Source organism: Leptidea sinapis, chromosome 2 (assembly GCF_905404315.1).
Source record: "Leptidea sinapis chromosome 2, ilLepSina1.1, whole genome shotgun sequence".
Taxonomy (NCBI): Eukaryota; Metazoa; Arthropoda; class Insecta; order Lepidoptera; family Pieridae; genus Leptidea; species Leptidea sinapis.
The window spans coordinates 26,409,479-26,434,134 of record NC_066266.1 but is presented as its reverse complement, the minus strand read 5'-3'; the positions used below and the strand labels follow the sequence as shown (position 1 = coordinate 26,434,134).

General features: G+C 35.4%; 2 protein-coding genes across 2 annotated transcripts; one reads left to right on the top strand and one right to left on the bottom strand.

The window, feature by feature from the left end:
- The first annotated feature begins 1,579 nt into the window (after window positions 1-1,579).
- LOC126975220 (partner of xrn-2 protein 1-like) lies at window positions 1,580-4,916 on the top strand. Its single transcript, XM_050823016.1, has 2 exons — window positions 1,580-1,756; window positions 2,966-4,916. Exons 1-2 carry the CDS (start codon window positions 1,593-1,595, stop codon window positions 3,111-3,113), a joined length of 312 nt encoding a protein of 103 aa, XP_050678973.1. The 5' UTR covers window positions 1,580-1,592; the 3' UTR covers window positions 3,114-4,916.
- LOC126974224 (S-phase kinase-associated protein 2) lies at window positions 4,886-24,538 on the bottom strand. The gene is given in 4 exon segments (XM_050821688.1): window positions 4,886-10,962; window positions 11,889-12,008; window positions 23,235-23,355; window positions 24,378-24,538. Coding segments are annotated over 4 exon segments (396 nt in total). The 5' UTR covers window positions 24,466-24,538; the 3' UTR covers window positions 4,886-10,895.
- Between the last annotated feature and the right edge of the window lie 118 nt (window positions 24,539-24,656).

The window sequence follows — 24,656 nt, the reverse complement described above, 5'->3', positions numbered from 1 at the left end:
TTAGCTGCGTTTTTTGAATTTAGAACCCAATTTGGACAGTGACACCAGTAGAGTAGCAGTTATATAATATATATAAGTTATAAATAAGAAAAACGAAAAAGAGGGTTGCTATAAGTTTTACGTTCGTCAGTCTGGGACATGGATCAATTGGAAGCTCCTCAATATGTAAAAATATTAAAAGAAAACGAGTTTACGGACTTTCATTATATATATAGTGATGCATCTAATTCTAAGCTCTCACCAGATGGTATAGTTGGGGTTGGAGCTTTCCATTTTCAGTATAATATTGTCCGGAAAACAAAACTTCCACCTGAATCATCTGTATTAAATGCAGAATGTCTTGGTCTGTTTAAATCTATTGAATATATTATTCTTGCCAAACTTAAGAAATCCATTATATTTACAGTCTGTATACGTATATATAGCCTTACAAGCTTTATCTAGGTTTCCATTCAAGTCTGCCCAGATTAACCATGTTATTTAAAAAAAATTAAACCTGCTAGGGAAAAAAAGTGGCGTTTTCCTGGGTACCAGCTCACTCTAACATTTATCTCTCATAACGAACGATCTGACCAGCTTGCCAACGAAGCTATTTCATGCGGAGCTATGGCAGATTATTATAACAATGACCATGATTTGTGTGCATTGCCAAAACATTCCCTTCAGAAATCTTGGAGAGTGGCATGGTTGATCTCTAGCAAGTTAAAGGGTAAAACATTTGCTAGAATTCAATACTGTATTCCGTCAAAGCCATGGTTCTCAGGTTTGGTGTTGAGCAGGAAAGTGACGTGTATCTTGACGCGTATGCGTTTGGGCCACGGTTGCTCTCTTGTTCAACTGGAAACCTGGAAACCGAAATTTGGAATTGTGAATAGTAATCTGTGTGAATGTGGTGAGTTGGATGACCTGAACCATATATTTTTATCAAGCCCAAAATATAACCGGGAATCATTACACCCGGGTCTTATTCAGTGTGATATCCCACTTCCTACTTCTGTCGACATCCTCTTATCCTCTGATAAACCTTGTCTATATTAACTTCTTTTTTTTCTTCATTTATCCTGTTAAATGATATTAAAATGTAAATAAGTAGTTTAAGTATTCCATTGTATATTATTTTCTATCCTATCCTGATCCAATCGAAAATTTTGTTAGTTTTTTCTATTATTTTCTAAGTAAATAAGTTTCCTCCGTTTAAAAAAGAAATAAAGAAAAAATTAAAACTTGACAACTTGGCTCAATCGCTTAACGCGCGGAGCCAATAAACCAAGAATAAGAATAATAATTGCCTATATCCTTGACAGCTGACATATATTTATTGATTACTTGTGAAGTTGAGAACGTAGTGTTTAAAATATTCTCTTTGATTAGTTGTTGATTACACTCTAAGGAATAATTCAATAAAATACAAATAAATATACGGAAAATTGTGGTCATTAGAATTATTATATTAAATTTTACTTATTTTATCATAATATAAAGGTTTGTTTTAATATTTTGCATTTAAATATTTTATTTACATGCTTCAATTTCTATGTTTTCTCTTATATATAAAATAATGGTTGAATTTTTTCGATGTGGATGTAGGAAATATGAACCCTGCAATTGATTTGGAATCGTTGAGGAGTGAACACGAATCTGAAGAACAATGGGAGGTCCGTAGGAGTTTCATGTTAGAACATAGAGACAACTTTGATGAACAAGAATTAGTGACTTTAGCCCAGCTGTTTACTAATATAGAATTCCTGGGATGCAGGTATTCTTTATTTGAATATTTATGTCATTTTTGGTATTGTGTACATAATTTTTATTCATATTAGTATTTTCTAGGGGTGAGACTTATTTATCGTCACAGGTATTAAAATATCACCGGTTGTCACTGTGACAAGATATCAAAAATAACAGTGACGAGTATTTTGGAGTATTAGGAGTACAGTTAACAGTATCACACTATCAAATGCTCTTTTATAATCTATGAAAGCAATATGGTCTTGTAAATTCATTGTATTTCTATATTATTTTTTATATTCTATATTATTTATTAGTCTGTTAAACTGGAATGCAATTTGCCTAACTGTAGTGACATATTACTACTATATATACTTAAAAGTAGTCTGATCTGTCTACTGTTTATGATACTCAGTGGATCTCCCTGCTTATAAAGTTTCCAGGTTTGATAAGTCTATGTTTTGCAGTCAGGTGCAGCTTTAACTGACACTGATCTGCCACTGATTGGTATTACAGAGCTTGGTATGAAAATATCCATGCCCTGTATGTGCCACAGGCACGGGGATCATCCAAAGGGAAACAAACCCACCAAAAGAGTAGGATGCAAAAAGATGTATATCCTATCCCAATCTGCTGACTTATAGTGCTAAGCACAAAGTGTTGCTGGTGTTCTGGGACATAGAAGTTGGAAAAAGGCACTACACTCCAAATCAAATCAAAATAACTTTATTCATGTAGGTCACGGAAATGACCCTTATGAATGTCAAATAAATATTTATCTTATTGAATCTACCGCTACTTCGTAAAGGGTTGAGCTAATGACTCCCGACCAGGCAATGGTCTATTTCAAGAGAAGTGTCAACAAGGATCTGGTAACTACCAGAATGTGTAGTCAGTGGAATGTTCAATAAGGATGACATGTACCAGAGTACGGAAGTGACTGAAGGTGAATAGGTGACTCAACCAACTTCATCTTCTTTTTTAGCCATCTCAACCTCTGAGGTGTAGGCCTCCTTCAGCTTATGCCATCTTTTCTGATCTTGAGCGGTGTCCAACCACTTTGTTCCGTCTTTTGATATTGTCGTGCCAACACATCTGCGGTCTTCCTCTCAGGTGTTTCTCACGAACGAAGCGCGCTCACCAGCTAAGGGCCTTTCTCAACCAACTAAGGAGTAATTATTATTCGAAAGTTTTTAGAACATATTAATTTTTTCATGCAGTAATTGTTTTTTTCCAGATACCCACAAGAAACTATGAAACGGATAGCACAGCTAGCGGGAAAGGTGTCTGCTAAATACAAAGACAGTAGGAAGAACAAGCTCAAGAGAACATTTGTTCAGGCCAGTGATGCGGCGGAGCAAAAGGCAAAACGGTCATTTAAGTAACATACACTGTAAGCTTCGATTATACAAGAAACCTAACATTAAAAGAAATATGATAAATACAATAATGATTAAGGATTGGTCTCCGCTGATCTCCAACTAGATACCACACTACCTAAGAACAATAGCTTTATTATTACGAAAACTAACTGATGCTTGTGTGTGTGGCATCTTGACTTTACTGATGATATGTGATCCCAGTATCTTTCATAATTCTTGTAGTATTCTTTTTACAAAGTTTTATTGCACATTGCCTGGTACTTTAGTTTCAATTATTTGCAAAGTTTAACAGAACATTTGGCATGACCAATCCTTAATCTAAGATAATAACACATTTAAGAAGCAATACTTCTTTGATGTATATAACTTTTATATATATATAATATGACAAGTTGCACCGGCACAGAATAAACCTTTGCTCCATTGCTTCAATGTGAACACAGCAAAACAAGTTTAGTTTTAAATATGAAACTCTAGTGCTCTGACGTTTGTGTTACCATAGTAACCTGTTGTTTGTATTGACATTGTTATTTGCTAAATATCTGATATATATCACTTCAGACTTTATATTTAAATTGGTGTCAAAACGCTGCCCCCACACATTGTAAAAAAATTATTTTTATAGTTTTTTTCTCAACACGCCAATAAAATGCAAAAAAAATTCACTACCTTTTTTTGTTTACTAATAATAATGAATTTAAATTAAAAAGACAATGTTTTTTTTTTCCAACTTTATGTTCATATTTCTTGGGACCAGTCCAAAGTAATTTGAATCAAATTGAATCTTTTTTCATGAATGTTTATATATAATTGTGATTATATATATTCTTTATCTAAATTGGTCTGTGGTTTCAATTATTTTGTCAAATTAGTGAATTAATAGTCTGTGTGTCCTTTGTGTAATAAGAACAGCTTATCTACTTGAACTCTGCTACAAGTAACAGATTTTCATGCAATTATTGTCCACAACATGACTGCCATTGATTTCAATGATTACCAAGTTCAATGTATTTTGAGTCCAGTTGTGGGTAGGTCCATGGTATCACTACCATTGTACAAGTTGTTTACTTAAAATATGTCTGTATACATAATATCCAGGGTAGAGACAAGGTGAATCATCTCATATGGGAGAAACCTTGAAAGTGTCCAGCTGTAAATAATAGTTCTTAAAGCTTCCACAGTGGCGCTGGTGTAGGACCTCAAAGAATTATTATAGGGAAACATGCACTAATAGTGATTAGTATTATTTTATATTTGCCACTTCTTATAAGATTTATCCTGATGCGACTGCAGCGCCACCCTAATTTAATACATTTTGACGGACACTTTTGCATAAACAAATGAGTCTCCTTACCTCTACCCTCCATAATACATACAAGAATTTAGCATGTTATAACTACCGTCATTTACACCTACCAGTGGGAGTTGCACAGGATTCCGGCTAGATTATGGGTGCCACAATGGTGCCTATTTCTGCCGTGAAGTAATGTGTAAGCATTATTGTGTTTCGGTCTGAACGGCGCCGTAGCTAGTGAAATTACTGGGCAAATGAGACTTAATAATCTTGTCTCAAGGTGACGAGCGCATTGTAGTGCCGCTTAGATATTTTGGGTTTTTAAGAATCCTGGGCGGCTCCGCATTGTAATGGGCGGGGCGTATCAGTTGAACGTCCTGCTCGTCTCGTCCCGTATTGATAAAAACAAATTTTGAATTTATTATTTTTTAATTTTAATCATATTGTTCAATAATTCCCATTAATAAATGAAACGAGAGAGTTTTTAATAAAAATCTTTTATTCCACAAAAATATCTTTCATTTAACAATCGTAAAAAAGTCTATGTACAATTATAAATGCATTCTAGTTACAGTTTTCAATTAAACACAAAATATTCTTATTACTTATAAGGATATGATCAATTTAATTATATATATACAATAATTAGTGAATGTGTGACAGTGTTGTCAAAGAGTATATGTAACTACTACGAAATAAGAGGCGGTACTGCCTAAGTAAAAAATAAAATTTAGTTTGATATTAAGGCGACACTAAATGCCAGCGACCTTGAGCGATATGAGTTCACGGCTGCCGGCCCGCCATCTATGTAACAAAGCCAATATTTTCAAAATTCTTAGGTGGAAAACAGTTTATATGCTTACAATCGTCGTTATTCACTACTAATCTGAATAAATGAACCTACACAAAAAATTACAAGCTATAAGAATAACTTTTCTGAGAGAAGTACCAAAAAAATGCGTCACGCTATGCCAAAAAACTTGTTTAACTTCAAAGAAAAGTGGTAGTTCAAAAAGGCTCGGCAATGTTAACTATAACCAACAGCAAGCATTAGCAACTTTACAAACAAGACTGAAGGATATGTGTAACAGGACTAAGTAGTGTTCATAGCTCGAAATGCTATACTTTCACCACAAAACTTGTCTAAAAACACCATGTTTGCGTGTTTTCTGCTTATTCTTCGCCTTACGTGCAGTCATTTGATATAAGTTCGAAATAGTAATTATTACAATATGGCGACGAAGTATAATCCGGCTAAGTTTGAAAGCGAACAGTTGCTTAGCGGCCGTTTTCAATAACCTATCCTTAGTTTAACTTACGGATACATTGCTGTCACCGTTTAATGACAAGATCTTATCTATCCATAGTTATAGCCCAATGCTATCTGTCAATAGGTTATTGAAATGTAAGCGTAAAAGGATAGATTTGTCTACGTCTAGTAAGTTAAACTAAGGATAGATAGGTTATTGAAAGCGGCCGTAAAACGTAGTGTATTTCGGCTATCTCCTTTTTCTGTCAATCTATCAATGACTGCACGTTTCATGCAATCGAGTGAATCGCTTTTTTTAAAAAGGTATTACTAGTCTAGTGTTGCCAGCGATGTAGTCAACATTTTGCATATTCTTGGTTTATTATCAGTTGCAACTATATACCAAGTTTATTTGCAAAGCCGTTTGTTTGTCGTTACCTTTGTCACTACAGAATAACATGACAGGGAGAAGTAATTTTAAACTTGGAGTAACTTTCCATCGCGTTTATTTATTAGACAGAACTACTTAGTTTAGACAACACTATTTCATTGAGATAATTATGAATTAACAATTTCAATTAAATTTTCTATAACATTTCGTAATAATATATTATTGGTCATTAGAACAAGTTTTTAATTGATAAATAAATAAATAATTATTTATTTAGTTATTTTAATAGTATTATGTCCTATGGTATATTGTTATGGGGCAGTACAGCTGATATTAATACCATCTTTGTGCTGCAGAAGAGGGCTATTCGCGCTATTTATAACTAAGGATGGGAAAAGTGCCTTAGGTTATTGAAACTGATAAGAAACGGGTTCTGAAGCCATTAACTATACTATCACCTACAAAAAAATCTCGATTGCGGTTAATTATTGATTATAAGTGCATCACTAGTCATTTTATTATCGATAGGGAAGACATCACTACACTACGTATTAAAAAATAAGAACAAATACGTGCTCTCTTAGAGGGGCTAATTAACTTAAAGTACTTTAATGATAATGTGTGTAAGACAAACACTTTATATACTACCGTAATAGACGTGAAACCATTTTGAAACATTTTAGTGTCCATTAGTCTCCTGTCAAATTGGACCGCGTTTTAATTTTAGTGCTTTTATCGTTATTGTTTTGTGTTTCAACGATCCAACTAAAGAATCATCTCACGGGTAAATACTGAAATCTTCAATACTACTTTCGTGATGTTTATTTTCGTAGAACATATGCACTAAAATACTAAATATTACATTTAATATACGCGGTAAACAGTATATTCTTAATATTATAATCATTTAATAAAATATGTGTTAGATAATAAAATATTGTATACGTGAATATGACGCCATTTATCAAATGTTTTCATAGGGATTTTTTTAATGCAAAATTCTACACACTTCACTAACACATCTGTAAAACTAGCACACATGAACTTTTTAAATTTAGTCTCGACGTAATGAGGAGAGTGTTTGTCTATTACGCTATTATATTAAGTTTATGGTGTTAACATAAATGTTAAGAAAAAGTACGATAAAACACTCTTTTGTGATATGAAATTAGCCGTTTCTTTTTCCATATTTACTATGGCTGCTAAATTATCGAATTCTCGTATGATGACCCATTTATCCCAGTAGTTGGTGACCCTGTCTATTGAGCTAGAGGTCCCGGGTGCGAATCGCGGTAAGTGAAGTCATTTATATATATTACTAGCTGACCCGACAGACGTTGTTCTGTACGTAATAAATAAAACACTGTTTGTTTTATGAATTTGTCAATAATATTTCATAACATCATTACGTAAAATATGCACCCTGCTGTCGTAATGAAATTGTTTCACAGCAGAACTGTCAAACCGTGCGTCAATAATTTCTCTCATAGAAAATATGTTCATACAAAACAAACATTGGGAATATAATTATGGGTCCCATATCGAAATAAAAACTATCTGTCAAGTTGGACTAAACTGTACTCCATGGAGTAATCCCTATTAAAATACGTTCATTAGTTTAGGATATCAGGTTAAGATATAGGTGTTTGTCTCCAAGTCATGGATGTTTATATAAGTATTTATATATGTTTTAAGTAACTATATTCTATTAAATATATCGTTGTATATGTCTATGCCTAGTTTGGGACATTAATTTCTTCCTTAACCCCTACTTGTAAACGATAACGAATCTACGGAGAGCGATAGTTATAAATTCCTATTGCAACAGAATACTATCGGTCATTGACCGATTACCGACTACCCTCAAAAGCTAAATATAAAAATGGCCGGAGCATCTGTTTGGTAATTAAAGCCGCCAATCCTATATTAGAAACACAAAAGCATCATTCAGTTTAGCTATAATATTTTTAGGAACTATTCCTTTATTATTTTTAAATAATAAATCATACAATATAAAAAAAAAATTAACACGTTCTTTTTTTACCAAGGCTTTGTTGCCTTGTACTTTTTGAGATTTTTCACAAATAACTATTTTGAAGACCTAGCAGGAATATCCTACTATAAAACCCGTGTCTAATGTGCCCAATGTCTGAAGACACATTAAGCGATCACCGCACAAATAAAAAAAAAAGATAGAAAACATACATTATCGATATGATACAAAAAATAATAACAGCATACTGTCGTTGTCATTAATTACTCAACGTTAATATTATAACAGGATTGATTATTTTAACGTCGCGGGAAAAAATCACAAATTATTGTTAAAGTAGGAAATATTAAAAAAAAAAAAAGTTAGACGTGTCGGCGGTGCTTTGATGAAAGGTCATTTGCCTATTGCAGCTGTACGGCTCGCACGGCCTCGTGTGCACACAAAATATTATGGGTGCAAAGATTTCGGACATTTTAGGCTATTCGAAAGAACAAAATCTTATAATGCTAATTAGCTAACTAACTTCTGTTGAACTTACCAATCCACAAATTTAAAAAAGATTGAAAACATTAATTATAGAAATGATACAATAAATTAATGTCAACGTATCTGTCATATCTGCGGTAGTTAATTACTCAACGTTAATATCTATATACAGAATGGTTATTATAATGTCGCGGATAAAATATTACAAGTCACACTTTGAACACTTAGGTTCTATTACAAAAACAAAAAAGTATTTAAGTTTATAGTAAATTAGTAATTTACTAAAAAATAGCCTGAATTTGATTTTTTAACATAGGGAATATAAATTAAAGTAACCAAAAATTGTGAACGACGCCAGATTCGAACCCGCGACCTCTCGGGTTACGCCCGAGCGCTCTTACCAGAGCCAATCGTTCGTTAATCTTGGTGTCTTGTTCAACTCTTATGTTATGGCTCCATCTGCAGGATCTACTTTACAGTTTATAACCTGCTCATTGATTTATTTAATTATCACCTTAAAAATAACAAATTGTTAACATATAAAATACTTATAAAACAAAAATATGTTTCTAAATTGGATTAAACAAATTAAAAACATGCGCATTCTTATTTTGCTTAGAAAATATAAAAAAGTTAGGTCTGTCGGCGGGGCTTTGATCTAAGGTCATTGGCCTATTGCAGCTGTACGGCTCGCACAGTTCTGCCCCGTGTGCAAAGATATATTAGGTGCAATGATTTAATGAATATTTTAGGCCATTCAAGAGAACAAAATCTAATTAATGCTGATTAGCTTCTGTAAAACTTACAAGACAAGCCACTTAAACCTCCAGACGGAATTACAATCAATCTGTATAAAAAATAAAGACAATCTGTGTAACTTAACAAGTCTATGAAAAGCATAAATTTATTATACTAGCATAATAGACGAATCCTGTGTGACGGTGAGATAACTACCATTACATGAAAACCTAGGTGTGAGAACGAGACCATGAAACCGTTTTGAAACAATTTAGTGTCCATTAGTCTCCTGTCAAATTGGACCGCGTTTTAATTTTAGTACTTTCATCGTTATTGTTCTGTGTTTCAACTGATATTAATTTTATTAATGGTGTCGTGTTCTGTATTTGATTGTGTTGTTACGTCATATAGCAACAATATAACTAAAGAAACATTTCACCGGTAAATACTAATTCTTCAATGTTAAATATTACATTTTATATACGCAGTAAAGAATGTTATCTTAATATTATAATCATTTAATAAAATATGTGTTAGATGATAAAATATTGTATACGTGAATATGACGCCATTTATCAATATTTGTCATAGGGATTGACGAAAAGCAAAATACTAGACACATCACTTATATCACTAACACATCTGTAAAACTAGCACACATGAACATTTTTAATTTACTCTCGCATTAATGAGGAGAGTGTTTGCCTATTACGATATTATACTAAGTTTATGATCAAAAGACCTCGCGTTCAATCCGAGGAGGGATAATATCAGTGATTGATCAGTATTAGCTCTCTTTATCACTCAAGTAAAATTATTAACACAACTCGCTTTACGATACTGAGGCGAATCACGTTATATAGCCACCCACGGAGGTCAATAACCGCTATATCTCGTGCTCAGCGACCACATAGTATTGTTCAAACACTCAATTGTGACCCATTAATTATTTAAAAAATAATTCTTATAATAAATCAAATAAATATGTCTGATTATAAAATAGTCCAGGAGGCAGTTGTACTTTATATAGTTTTTTCAAATTGTAACTCAGGATTTAACGGATGAGAAATTGTCAATATTATATAATGTATATTTTGAATATAAATAGAATGTTATAGTTTACGATTCTCCACACCTGTTAAGGTGATATTCCAAAGCACCATTTAGACAGATTTCTGCCAATGAATTCTAGCATTATACCTTCCACCAACAAAATTAAATACCTTTCACAATCTGGATGTGTGGCGTTCATTCAGCTTTGAGAATAAGGAAACTTTCTGACACTGTCAGCCAATCTTCTTTCCGTAGATTTTAGATGTAAATATGACAGATATCTCAAAAAAAGTGCGCACACCTACCAATTAGTGCGGTAACGGTTTGGTAATTAATATGTTCTTACAAGGAAGTTCTAACTCACACGCAGGCTCAGTAGTCTTGCTATTCCATTAATAATTAGATATTTCAATCGCAAACTCTATATACCATACCCTGTATATCCATTAACACTAACCACTTCTACCAACATTACATAATATCGAAAAATCAGAAATATTAAGCGAGGGTTTCAGTTTCACCACTTGGTGCCTCGAATCTGCGTCTGCCTCCTGGACTACATCATTTATAACTAAAAATACTCAGTCTCTAGTACGAAGTCCCCATATTGAAGTTCTTCGAGCACCTACTGTTGGTCGGGCTATAGCGCTGCAATAAAAAATAGAGTATCAATTACCTCATATCAATATGACGTTATTATTGAATATTTACCAATATGGCTGTATGAACTCAAACCCTTCGCCTGTCCTAATAATGAAACGAAGAAATCAAAACCGGATGGTACAGAAACGTGACGCCATCTTGCCGTAACGGACTTCCGTTGCATTATCCTCCAGTTAACTAGTATATAAGACTCGCCTAAAGAAAGTTTTACTTCAAAAAGAGGTCTTAACAACAACAACCAAACATAAATAAGATTCTAACACTACATTGACAGGACAACTGTGAAGTTATTTTAAAATCCCATTTTGAATATAAATATTTGAATTTGTATGAATGTAGAGGAAGCGCGTGAGGTTTGTAAGGATAGAAACGAATGGCACTCTATTGTCTCTGCCTACCCCGACGGGAACAAGGCGTGAGTGTGTATGTATGTATGTATGAAATGCAAGGAGCTAGTACTGAGGAGTTCCGACCAGAGGTGAGTTCAGTACACCATGTGAGGCCTATTTGGCATTCTTTTCCAATTTGCCCTGTGCTTCCCCGGGGCATAAAAAGAATAGGGAACTCCCAGGCCCAAGGGTGTCTAGGATTCTTTGCGCAGGATGCCCGCTAGATTATGGGTACCACAACGGTGCCTATTTCTGCCGTGAAGCATTAATGTGTTAGCATTATTGTGTTTCGGTCTGAAGGACGCCGTAGCTAGTGCAATTACTGGACAAATGAGACTTAACATCTTATGTCTCAAGGTGACTTGAGACATAAGGTGTTCGTGAATTGTAGTGCCGCTAAGAATTTTTGGGATTTTTAGAATCCTGAGCAGTGCTGCATTGTAATGGGCAGGGTGTATCAATTACCAACAGCTGAACGTCTTTTGATCTTTCAAAGTGACACGGCGAGAAGCTACTGTTTACCTGAACATAAACTGGTTGACTTGTATCGCCGGGAGTGCTGCCCTCAGGGCGTTGAGGGAGGCGGTTTGCAGCATTCCCCACACTTCTAGATACTGCAGCGCTGGCATGCTACTCAACTTTCTGTGGACAAAAATAAAATAAAATTAAGATAATTTATTGATTTACCCCTTTATTCATAATAGTCTGCTAACTTAAAGCATTGCTAATAATTCTCACTCTGTCTTCTTCTATTGACCTAAGTCAGAATGAGAAAAAAACACTCCTTAGCGACTGTTTTAAGATAGCGGACCATTATGAATAAGGGGGATAGACGTTATTCTGCAGAAATCCATAATTTTTTATGAGTTGTCTTAACGGGCCGTCGATTAATTACGTAAGGTGTTTTAAGGGGGGGATCAAGCTAAATCTTTCCAAATCTCACTATGGGCAATCTAGGCAGATATCACATAATTATTTTTCTATCTGAAAACGGTGTAAAATTGCATGAAAAATTATTTCTAAAATAAAATAATATAGCCAAATCTGACACAATAGTGTTTGTTGTATTCGTCCGAACCTCGCAGATAAAACGAAGTAGTGCTAGATTAGTCTTTGCTAGTCTAAACATATAAATAAAATTGGAGTGTCTGTTTGTAATATTGAAATAACCGTTTTTTACTTCATGTATATGAATATATATACGGTAAATACACCAAAACAACATATTTTATAATTTTTGTCTGTTTGTTCTGATGTAATAATGAGTAACTACGTTTATTTTAGAAAAATTCTTTTATTTAAAAGGCATTTATTTTCTCAAAATTGATTCCATTAGAATTCTTTTTGATGTCATTTCTAATAACTACTAGATACTACTACCGCTTCGGAAACAAATGGCGCTCTGAGAGAGAAGAAGGAAATATACAATATTGTACAGTCATTTCTATTGCTATAAAATAATCACAATGTAGTCCCAGGCTGTCCGATCATCATCGACAGAGCCATTTTTTTTATAAAACATTTAAATTTATTTATAGATAATGCCTGAACAGTGGCCGGGACTTCATTATAAAAGTGTATAAATTTACCCTTAAAGCTATTATGTATCTTATGAAGCCTACTAGAATTAAAAAAAATAAAGTAATGTTGCAATGTCCAAGGAACGGTTTAACTCTAACAATAATTTATATGGCAAAACAACGGTTGCCGGGTCAGCTAGTCTTCAATAAAAGTATGTGTTATTGTTTTATTTTGCTCAGAAAATAAACAATTAATATACAGCCAAAACATAAATTTTGAAGAGTTCAGGTAAGGGGGAAGGGAGTTGAGAAAAATCTTACGATATTTCACCAAGGAGGGAAGGGGGGGGGGGTCGAAAATTTTTCGTAAGTCACGTAATAGACACCCCCTAAGGGCTAATCATAAATACATCTGCCGGTTTCTGTATAACCGATTTTTAAGTCTACAGCTGCACTTCGTGGTCCAGCAATGAACCTCTGGTAATGCCCATGTCCAAGCGCGGTTGGTTTTTATTTTCCATAAGGATACCCCAGAGTTGGGACAGACGCTTTAAAGTGACGTTATCAGAAGACTGTAGTGCCATCTGTTAGTTGGTTCGAAAATGAAAGCTTTGTCAGCTGTCACTCGCTTTGAAACCTTTCAACTTTTCTTTAATTGTGTTACTGCCCACTGGTCATAAAATAGCGGTTATGTAGCTCTCGTGTTCCATTTTGCATATTTAAACTACTAAATCTATCCTTTATGTTCTATGTTGTGACGCAATTAATTAATTATTTAATTGCGTCACAACATTAAAAATGAATTTTATAATTTCGAGGAATATAGTTATTTTCGGGGCCTATCTCCAGATGGCGCTAGTTTTGAAATAGACATCTCATAATGCGTAGAGAGGGCTCTCTTTTCCCTATATATTATTATACTCTTTGGGGTACCCGTTTATGAACTAGTTTATATTATAGAAAGTTTTGTATGAGACCGTATGTTCGGTAAGCTATAATCACCACTATCTTTATATTAATTCTTCGAATTGTACAAAAAAGAAAACGTACAGATTACAGGCATTTTAAGTTCTTCTTTTACTATTAGACAACCGGAAAAAGATTCCGTCGTTCGTGAAACGAGCGAGACAAAATACAACTGTCTTAAGTGGAGTTTTACCAGCGGGAGGCTCCTTTGCACAGGAAGCCGGCTAGATTATGGGTACCACAACGGCGCCTATTTCTGCCGTGAAGCAGTAATGTGTAAACATTACTGTGTTTCGGTCTGAAGGGAGCCGTAGCGAGTGAAATTACTGGGCAAATGAGATTTAACATTTTATGTCTCAAGGTGGCGAGCGCAATTGTAGTGCCACTCAGAATGTTTACGGTTTTTCAAGAATCCTGAGAGGCACTGCATTGTAATGGGCAGGGCGTATCAATAACCATCAGCTGAACGTCCTGCTCGTCTCGTCCCTTATTTTCATAAAAAAATTAAAGGTTTGCATTACTTACGTGAGCGCGTGAGGAGGAAGCAGATAGCATCTGGAGAGAGCCAGGTGTTCCAGTCTTGGCATGGGCAGAAGGTTAGTGAGCGTCACGGCACCCAGGCGGGGACAGTCCGAGAGATCCAGCTCTAGGAGACGAGGACAACGCTCCACGAGTCGAGATACCACTGAGAACAATAATTATTATTGAAATGACGTGATAAATAAATAATAAAAAAAAAGTTAGACATTTTTTAGATGGGTGAAATCTCATGAGTTCGCGTCACCGAAATGCTTACAGCAGTGTATCTGTAGCTATACAGCTGACGTATTGTGAAACATTCATCAAAATCAGCCGGAAGACGTCCACTACCGGACAAAGGCCTCCCCCAAAGATTTCCACGACGATCGTTCCTGCGCTGCCCTCATCCAACGTATTCCGGCGATCTTGACCAGATCGTCGGTCCATCTTGTGGAGGCCTACCAACACTGTGTTTTCCGATACGAGGTCGCCATTCGAGGACTTTACAACTATGTTACAACAACTATTATATTTTTTAGAACTATATGCCCTGCCCACTGCCACTTCAGTTTCGCAATCATTTGGACTATGTCGGTTGCTTTGGTTCTCCTACGGATCTCCGCATTTCTGAGCTTTCTCATAAGGCCCATAGTTAGCGACCACGTCTGTACCGTAAGTCATCACTGGCAACACACTTTGTGTAACATTAGTGCTGTGTATATCTTATAAGTGAAACTGAATGGATTTAGTGAAAAGTTCAATGTGTGTATACTGTGCATTGTTGAAATATTGTTTTTTTTTTATTATGGGATAGGAGGACAAACGTGCGTACGGGTCACCTGTTGTTAAGTGATCACCGCCGCCCACAATCTCCCGCAACACTAGAGGAATCACAGGAGCGTTGCCGGCCTTTAAGTAAGGTGTACGCGCTTTTTTTGAAGGTACCCATATCGTATCGTCCGGTGTTTCCGCCGCACTAGGAAGCTCATTCCACAGCTTTGTAGTACGTGTAAGAAAGCTCCTTGAAAACCGCACTGTGGAGGACCGCCACACATCCAGATGGTGGCGATGATATCCTAACTTGTGGCGTGTCGTGCGAAGGTGGAATTCGGCGGCAGGAATCAGGTTAAACTGCTCTTCGGAACACTCCCCGTGATAAATGCGGTAGAAGACACACAATGAAGCGACTTCTCTACGCAACGCCAAGTGATCCAGCCGTTTGATTAATATATAATTGAAAATAAGTTTTAAAAATAATTTTGAATTAATAATTTACACAAATAAAATTTGTAAAACAAAATTTTATGAACGATGCGGGACTCGAGCCCACGACATCTGGAGTTCCGTGGCAGTGCTCTAACCAACTGAGCTAACCGTTCGAGTGACGTATCGTCATAAAATCTTATATGCTTTGTTCAACTCTCAGGTTGTGGCTTCATCTACAGAATCTACTTAACAGTTGATAACCTGCTCAGTTGATAAATGTTTAAAAAACCTATTAAATTACTTATTAATTCCAATGTATTTTTAAAACTTATTTCAATAATATATTAAGCTAAGCTAATGGTCACATATCCCGCGCGCCCGCAAACGCCACGTTCTCAACTGTTTTGGCGCCGAGCCCGGCGCGGCCAATTGAGACGCTATAGCCACTTGTGTTTACAATAGTCGAGGTATCATTATGCGGTTTATGTTACGGGCCTCTAGATAAACAAGCTGTTTACAATAACCAACAAAAATCGTGATCTATAATAGATTCGTGCTGTGATATCGCCGTTCTTTAACGGCCGTTCCCTCTACAGATAGAGATAAATTACTAGCTTCTACTGTCAATAATCTGAAGCTGTACCAAAATACCCGATAAGTCATTCTTATCGCCTTATACTATACCAGCTAACCCAGCAAAACATTGTATTGCCGATATTAAAATCGCGATACAAAAGTAACTGTTGATCGTAGATGGGTGAAAATTTCAAGTTGTATGTATTTTTTAATGCTGACTGATAATCAAACAAATTAAAAAAAAAAAAAATCGTGTGGACCACCCTTAACATTTAGAGGGATGAAAAATAGATGTTGTCCGATTCTCAGACCTACCCAATATGCACTCAAAATTTCGAGAATCGGCCAAGTCGTTTCGAAGGAGTTTAACTACAAACACCGCGACATGAGAATTTTATATATTAGATATATTAATTATTTATTTATCGTGCGCCAGTCATGAGCATGTCGGTGACGCGGAGAAAATTTGATTCAAAAAAGAAGTCCACTGGGTTTCTTGCGCCCGTTCTTCTCAGGTCTGAGGCATACTTGTTCGAATGAGTGGTAGTTTGAATAAAAATAATTGATTTTTTTTTTTTTTTATAATTACCAACAATACTTACTCTCGTCGTTAAGAACACGAGCGCCGCTCAAGTTGAGCCGCTGTAGTTTCTGCGGCAATTTCGTCACCAGTACCTCCAGACACGACTCCTTGAGGCTGCACCATGATATGTTCAGGGACTGGAGACTGGAAACCGAAGTACAAAAAGTCATTTTTATATCTTTATCTTAATAATATATTAATTACATGTCACGTTGTTTGTCCGCGATGAACTCCTACAACTAATGAACGGATTTTAATGGGGATTACTTCGCGGAGTTCATCACACATCGTCAGTAAGTATTTTGTATTTTATTAATCTCAATGTAAAATAACACGAAGCGTATGTTACAAAATTTGAAAGACACCATTGAGTGTCAAGATGACACGCACACAAGCATTTAATAGTTGCCGTAATAAAAAAGCTATTGATCTTATGTAAGTTTAAACCCTTGTATGGTATAGGGCTCCTGTTTCCGCAATTAAACCACTAGTATGGGTCCATTTTGCGTGCAGTAATGACCAGTTACTCCAACCAGCCCAGCTCCTTCCAGAAGTTCAGAACATGCCTGGGGTGTTCGCAGACTTCCTGGAGCGACCTCGTATTGGTTAAGGTTTTTGCCCGTTGGTTGGCCATCCCCGCACATTCTAGGATTACGTGAGAGACCGTTTCGTCCTCGGCTAGACAGCCTCTGCACTTAGGACTGTCCGTTACGCCGATTGTGTAAAGTTGCTTGTTTAGTGTTGTGTGACCTGTTAGGGTGCCCACCATTATACGGATGTCATGTCTGTTGATTTCAAATTCAAATATTTTTATTCAAAATAGGATGAGACATCACTTATTGAAAGTCAAAAACTACCACCCATTGCAAAATGAATGCCTCAGACCGGCTTTTTTTCTTATTTCATCGAATAAATATGTTTACAAAGTAATATTGTACAATTAAACTTATTATTTAATAGCCTGAGGGCGGTCGCTCCATTCCCAATCTGTGGTATCATTAAGAAAGTCATTTATGTTATAGTAACTTGTACCACACAAACGTTTTTTAATAATTCTTTTGAATAATGTTATACTTTTGTTTTGAACATTTTCAGGGATCTTGTTGTAAAAGTATATACATCGCTCCACAAAAGACTTAATAACTCGACTTAGCCGAATAGTAGGCATCATAAGTTTATGTCTGTTCCTGGTGTTAACATTATGGTTATGACAGTTTCTGGCAAATTCACTTATGTGCCTATGAACATACATTACATTATCAAGAATATATTAAGAAGCAACAGTCAAGATGTATGATGTGATAAGTCTACGTGTCAGTTTGGGCCACAGTGCAGGTATCGCCTCCTTCGATTGTCGACAGCTTGAGACATTCATCTATCGGGTGTTGTGTAGGTCGTTGGTGAGAAAGCGTATCCATGAGGGCATTTGACTGAAGGGCAGTGGCAGAAGTGGCAATGGACCAGTCACTATATTTGCCGATGCCGCCTTGCAAGCTCATCCGCTGCATCACATCCCAACGAACCGCTACGTCCCTTGATCCAGGGTTTGGTTTGGTAGCATATACCCCCTTATTCATAATGGTCCGCTAACTTTAAACAGCCGCTTAGAAGTGTTTTTTCTCATTCTGATTTAGGTAAATAGAAGAAGACAGAGTGAGAATTAGCAATGCTTTAAGTTAGCAGATTATTATGAATAAGGGGGTTAGTGTCTGTGTATAATAGGGTATATTAACTTAGTTGAAACATTATTTTTTCCAATCTTTATTATTATTTATTTTATCTTAAATCGTTTTTTTTTTATTAAATATGTGCTGAATAATAAAAATTAAATATACAATGGTGCAGTAAAAAAGAAAGGTTCTAAATAAGTAATCACCAATATATTATATACTAAAATCTTCTCCGAAACACGCTGCATCTAATGGTACAAGAATTATTCTGATCGGTTCAGTAGTTTTCGCAGTATGGCCAAAGGAAAAAACCGGCCATAAATTTATTAGTACAATATAGATTCTTGGGATAGACTCTGACGTCACAGAAACCCCGCGCAAAATGGCTCTGTTGAATAGCCGAATTATCTTGCTGGGAAAGAATATTGATTTTTTAATTGAATAAGAATTTTTTTATCTATAATTTGATGTGTTTGATAATTTTAAGAATGTTAAAAATAGTAGATTTTACAACGAGTGCACAAAACGAATCATTTTTAAAATACATAAAATAAAATGGTTTTGTGGACGAGTTATAAACTCTGCTTTTCATTTCGATTGCGAGGACATTTTTAACAATTTTTAGCAAATTTTAAGAAATTCATAAACGCACGAAAACACACGACCTGTTTCTCGCCGCTTTTTTTTAAATCTTACGACATTGATATTAGGCTTGGCCTCCAGATCTATACAGCCTACCGTTCAATTAATTTTATAATATATATATATATTTTAATTAATTAAATAACCTACCGTATTTTAATTTAAATCTTAATATCTTTTATGTCTTAAAAACACAAAGAAAATAAATATTATAAAATAACAAATTCTATCTCTGAACTTTTTATTGTGTTTGGCTGTATGGCTCATTTTCTTTGCCTCAATATAGATACATTTATGAGTAGATACGTTAATGCACTTGTGCACAAAAATCGATTTTGTGCAGCCTATATCGTGCACAAATAAGCAATTTCAGAGCATGTGAAGTGAAAATCAAATTTTAAAATTCATGCATATACCCTATTATATGATTGTCATAATTTTTGTTTCTGTATAGATTTTTTCAGTTGAAGTTAACTAGAGATAATGAAACAGTAGCTTGACTTGTTCTTTTTGTGTTGTCTGTGGTTTAACCATTAACTTAGTATAATAGCGTAATAGATAAACACTCTCCTCATTACGGCGAGAGTAAATTTAATATGTTCATGTGTGATAGTTTTACAGATGTGTTAGTGATATAAGTGATGTGTCTAGTATTTTGCTTTTCGTCAATCCCTATGACAAATATTGATAAATGGCGTTATATTCACGTATACAATATTTTATTATCTAACGCATATTTTCTTAAATGATTATAATCTTAACAAAATAGATATAAGTTTAACATTTGAAATGTAATATTTGATATTTTAGAGCATATGAGTAGAACGTTCAGCTGATGGTAATTGATACGCCCTGCCCATTACAGTGGAGTGCCACTCAGGATTCTTGAAAAAAAAACAAAAATTCTGACAACTGCGCTCATCAACTTGAAACATAAGATGTTAAGTCTCATTTGCCCAGTAATTTCACTAGCTACAGCACCCTTCAGACACAGTAATGTTTGCACATTACTTCTTCACGGCAAATAGTCGCCGTTGTGGTACTCATAATCTAGCCGGTATCCTGTGCAAAGGAGCATCCCACTGGTAGTATTGTAGAATCAGTATTTACCTGTGAAATGTAACTTTAGTTTGATTGTTGCTACATGTAACAACACAATTTAATACAGAACACGACTCCATTATATTTTTAATTAATATCCGTTAAAACACAGAACAATAATGATAAGAACAATAAAATTAAAACGCGGTCCTATTTGACAGGAGACTAATGGACACTAAATTGTTTCTAACGGTTTCATGGTCTTCATCTCTTCCGTCTCTTTCCCACACATAGGTTTTTATATAAGGATAGTTATGTAACTTTCACACAGGGTTCGTCCATTACGATATGTTTGTTACATCACTTTACATATTACATTGTAATTGAAATGATCTGTAAATCGATGTAAATGTTAATCTATATATAAAAGAGTGGCAATGTAATTCTTGCTACTTCTTCTCATTAGCTCAACCCTTTACGAAGTAGCAGTAACAATAAGAAAAATATTGTTTTGACATTCATAAGTGTCATTTCCGTGACCTACCATGAATAAAGTGATTTTGATTTGATTTGATAAGTTTAACATGGTAAGAGGATGACAAAGGGAGCAAGAAAGTGACACGATGGTATCCCAGAGAAGGGAAAAGTGGTAGACCCCAGAAAAGACGGGAGGACGATATCAGGGAAGTTGCAGGAGTAACTTGGAACAGAGTAGAGTCAAGAAAGACACGATTGGAAACGGTTGGAGGAGGCCTTTGCCGATTGGCAAACAGATCCACAAAAAATAAAAACAAATACTAGAATAAGTTTTGTTGTTTCTAATGTTTTATGTTTGTTTTTAGAGTATTGTTAGTTATCTATGTTAGTTAAGATCTGAATAGCAGCCCCGACAGACGTTGTTCTGTAGATAATAAAAATAAAACTGTTTTATAGGAATTTGCCATTTATATTTCAAAACATCAAGAATTATTTCGTAAAAAATGCTCGCTGTTGTTATAATGAAATTGTTTCACAGCGGAACTGTCAAACCGTGCGTCACTAAATTCCCTCATAGAAAATATGTTCATACAAAGCAAATATTGATAATAAAAATAATTATGGGTTCCAAATCGAAATAAAAACTATCCTATATCTCAAGTTGGACCAAAATGCACTCCATGAAGTAATCCCCATTAAAATCCTTAGTTTAGGAGTCCATCGTGGACAAACAACGTGTCACGAAATTTATATATTATATTAAGATAAGATAATTATAAGTTTAAGTTACTTACCTAGCACATCCATCTAACATTACTTCCAATCCGTCATCGGTGACACCCTGAGACATGGTGAGATTGAGAGTTTCCAGATTTCTGCATTTACCTTCAAAAATTAAATGCAGTTTAAAATTATTTTTGTGAATATTTTAAATTCCGTGTTTCCAGTTTATGAATTGTTTCATTTATACAATAGGAGGACAAACGAGCGTACGGGTCACCTGGTGTTAAGTGATCACCGCCGCCCACATTCTCTTGCAACACCAGAGGAATCACAACAGCGTTGCCGGCCTTTAAGGAAGGTGTACGCGCTTTTTTTGAAGGTACCCATGTCGTATCGTCCCGGAAACACCGCACAAGGAAGCTCATTCCACAGCTTCGTAGTACGTGGAAGAAAGCTCCTTGAAAACAGCACTGTGGAGGACAATTTAAATAGGCTGAAATAGCGAATGCTCTATTACCAATAAGTGGTATAATTTCGTATCCACTTCAAAATATTTCTTGAAGTGAACACTTATTCGCGTTGGACACTTTTATGGAGGGGAAAATCTTATGTGTTCGCGTCACCGACATGCTCATGACTGACGCACGATAAATAAACAATTAATAAAATAAATATAAATATTTATAGTTAGACATTATCTAGATGGGTGAAATCTCGTGAGTTCGAGTCACCGAAATCCTTACAGCAGTGTATCTGTAGCTATACAGCTGACATATTGTGTAACATTAGTGCTGTGTATATCTTATAAGAGAAATTGGATGGATTTAGTGAAAAGTTCAATGTATGTATACTGTGTATTGTTGAAATAGTGTTTTCGTTTGATTAATATATTATTGAATATAAGTTTTAGTCTCTGCGACTGAATTTTTTTATTTTTTACTAGCTGACCCAGCAAACGTTGTTTTCCCACATAAATTGTATTGATGTTTTCCTTGCTAGTTGATAAGAGATGGTGCTAGTTGTATTCATTAGTAACAATCACACTTCTTTTATATTTTGTATAATTCACACTATAGTTTTATATATTATAGCCTATTTGTTATTCTGGTGTGTAAGCTATATTATTGTAAAGTTTCGTCCAAATCTATTCAGTAGATTTTGCGTTAAAGAAGTTCAAACATACATCCAGACATACAAACTTTCACATTTATAATATTAGTAGGATTTTCAAGGTGTGTCTTTGAATGTAAAATTATCTAACAGCTTGCAAACTCACCAACTAATTCCATTGTGGTCATGCTGAGTTTCAGATTCTCCAAGCTGAGCTTCCGGAGTCCTGGACACCGTTCCAACAGTGCGTTGAGAGTGTCTGTCTGTATCGAACACATGCTGAGGTCCAAATACTGGAGCCGAGACTGTGTTATATCTTTTGGGCCCCATTCACTTATCTGTAATGGAGAAAGCAATGATGAATTTATATTATATTTTCTGTACCACAAAAAGGAAAAAACCGAGTACTTATTGAAACATTTTGTTGTCAATCAAATCAAAACTTACCAGTGGGAGCCTTATTTACACAGGATGCCGGCTAGATTACACACTAGGTACACGCGCTTTAGTGAAAAGTGGCAAGAACCTCAGCCACTCTTTCAAATCAACATTAACAGCTTCATCTTTTAACCGACTTCAAAAAGGAGGAGGTTCTCAATTCGATCGGTATTTTTTTAAATGTATGCTCACCGATTATGCTGAGATTTATGTACAAATTTACGTGATTCTTTAGTTTGATGGATAGATAATGCCTACACATTACTGCTTCACGGCAGAAATAGGCGCCGTTGTGGTACCCATAATCTAGCCGGCATACTGTGCAAAGGAGCCTCCCACTGGAGCCTCTCTTCCATAAAAAAATAACTTGAAATTTCAAAAAGAGTAGATATTCGAAGGATTCCTCACCTCAGAGCTGGCAAGTCTCAGTATGACTGGTTTCCTGGACAGTATACCATTAAGCGCGTTCTTAGCCAGAACTCTGTTACCGAGGTCTAACCGCTGCCATAGAGTTTCATCTGAAGCAACTCGGTACCATCTGAAATTGAAAATAAAAGGTATTTTTTACATACAATAAATTACTAGGCTCACAATCATGCTCAAAAACTGTCTGAAGAAGAACTCTGCCTACGCGTCTAATAAGCAGATTTCAGTTGTGTTTCGACCGCGCTTTGAATACATCGCCACGCAATGACAAAGTGTTCAGTGAAAATCAGCCCAAATAACAAGAATATCCAAACTTAGAAAGGATCGAGTGTCGTATTTACTACTGCCATACTAACTTGACGTTATTAACCATTTTTAACTGACAAAGGAGGAGGTTCTCAATTCGATCGGTATTTTTTTATGTGTATACACCAATTACTTGGAGATTTATGATCCGATTTACGTAATTCTTCTTTAGTTCGATGCGGAATAGATGCCATTTGGTCACATAAAAATTTTGTATAGTTTGGCCAAGTAGTTTTCATTTTATGAAAATTTTTGTCTACTTGGATGATATAATAGTTACTTGTGTATGGCTTTTTTAGGAGTTTTCATTCAGGTTGATGATATAATATAATTATTATAAACTGACACTAAAAAGTTTAAATAAAACTACGTTTAAAAAAACCGTCTTCAAAAACTGAAAAAAAAATACTAAAAATGTAATACAATACACCTCTTATGCAAACCTTTACCTTTAATATGAATAAAATACTATTATTTGTATGTGCTACATATTGATAGCTTAGAAGTCGGTGCCAAGCCAAATGGTACCTACACTCGCCACGCGTGGCTTTGAGCGGGATAGTCTCGTCTAGAACAAAACAATCCAAGCGGACAGACACGTGTGGCTAGAAAACCTTAATAATTATAGTAAATAATAAAAAAAAATATTTTGTTTAGGGCTTGGCACCGACTCGCTCGTCTCCTTGATGCATAAGGTGTTAAGTCTCATTTGCCCGGTAATTTCACTAGCTACGGCGCCCTTCAGACCGAAACACAATAGTGCTTACACATGACAGCTTCAAGGCAGATATCCTTCTGCTAATGTTACCTTTGACCATTTTAACTCACCGCTTGCAGACCAGCATACAGTGCGCCAGGGTACGTTTTGGGAGCCACTTGAGAACACTCAGGATCATCTCATCAGAGAGCAAACTGAATGTCTCTCCGGTTTCCACATCGCAACTGCTCTGAGATGCCTCGCTTTGTTCCTGGAGTACACCTATCAATCGATCAAATATTAGTTATTTGTTCAACAAGTGACCAAAGTTATTTTTTGCTGCGAGTGTTGACTTTAAATCACGAATTGGCGAAGTAGTCTAGAATTTAA

Bases quoted from the DNA above. Each gene is read 5' to 3' on its own strand.
- LOC126975220 (XM_050823016.1), top strand. From the start codon at position 1,593: ATGAACCCTGCAATTGATTTGGAATCGTTGAGGAGTGAACACGAATCT. The intron at 1,757-2,965 runs GTATTCTTTATT...GTTTTTTTCCAG, and splicing joins ATAGAATTCCTGGGATGCAG to ATACCCACAAGAAACTATGA.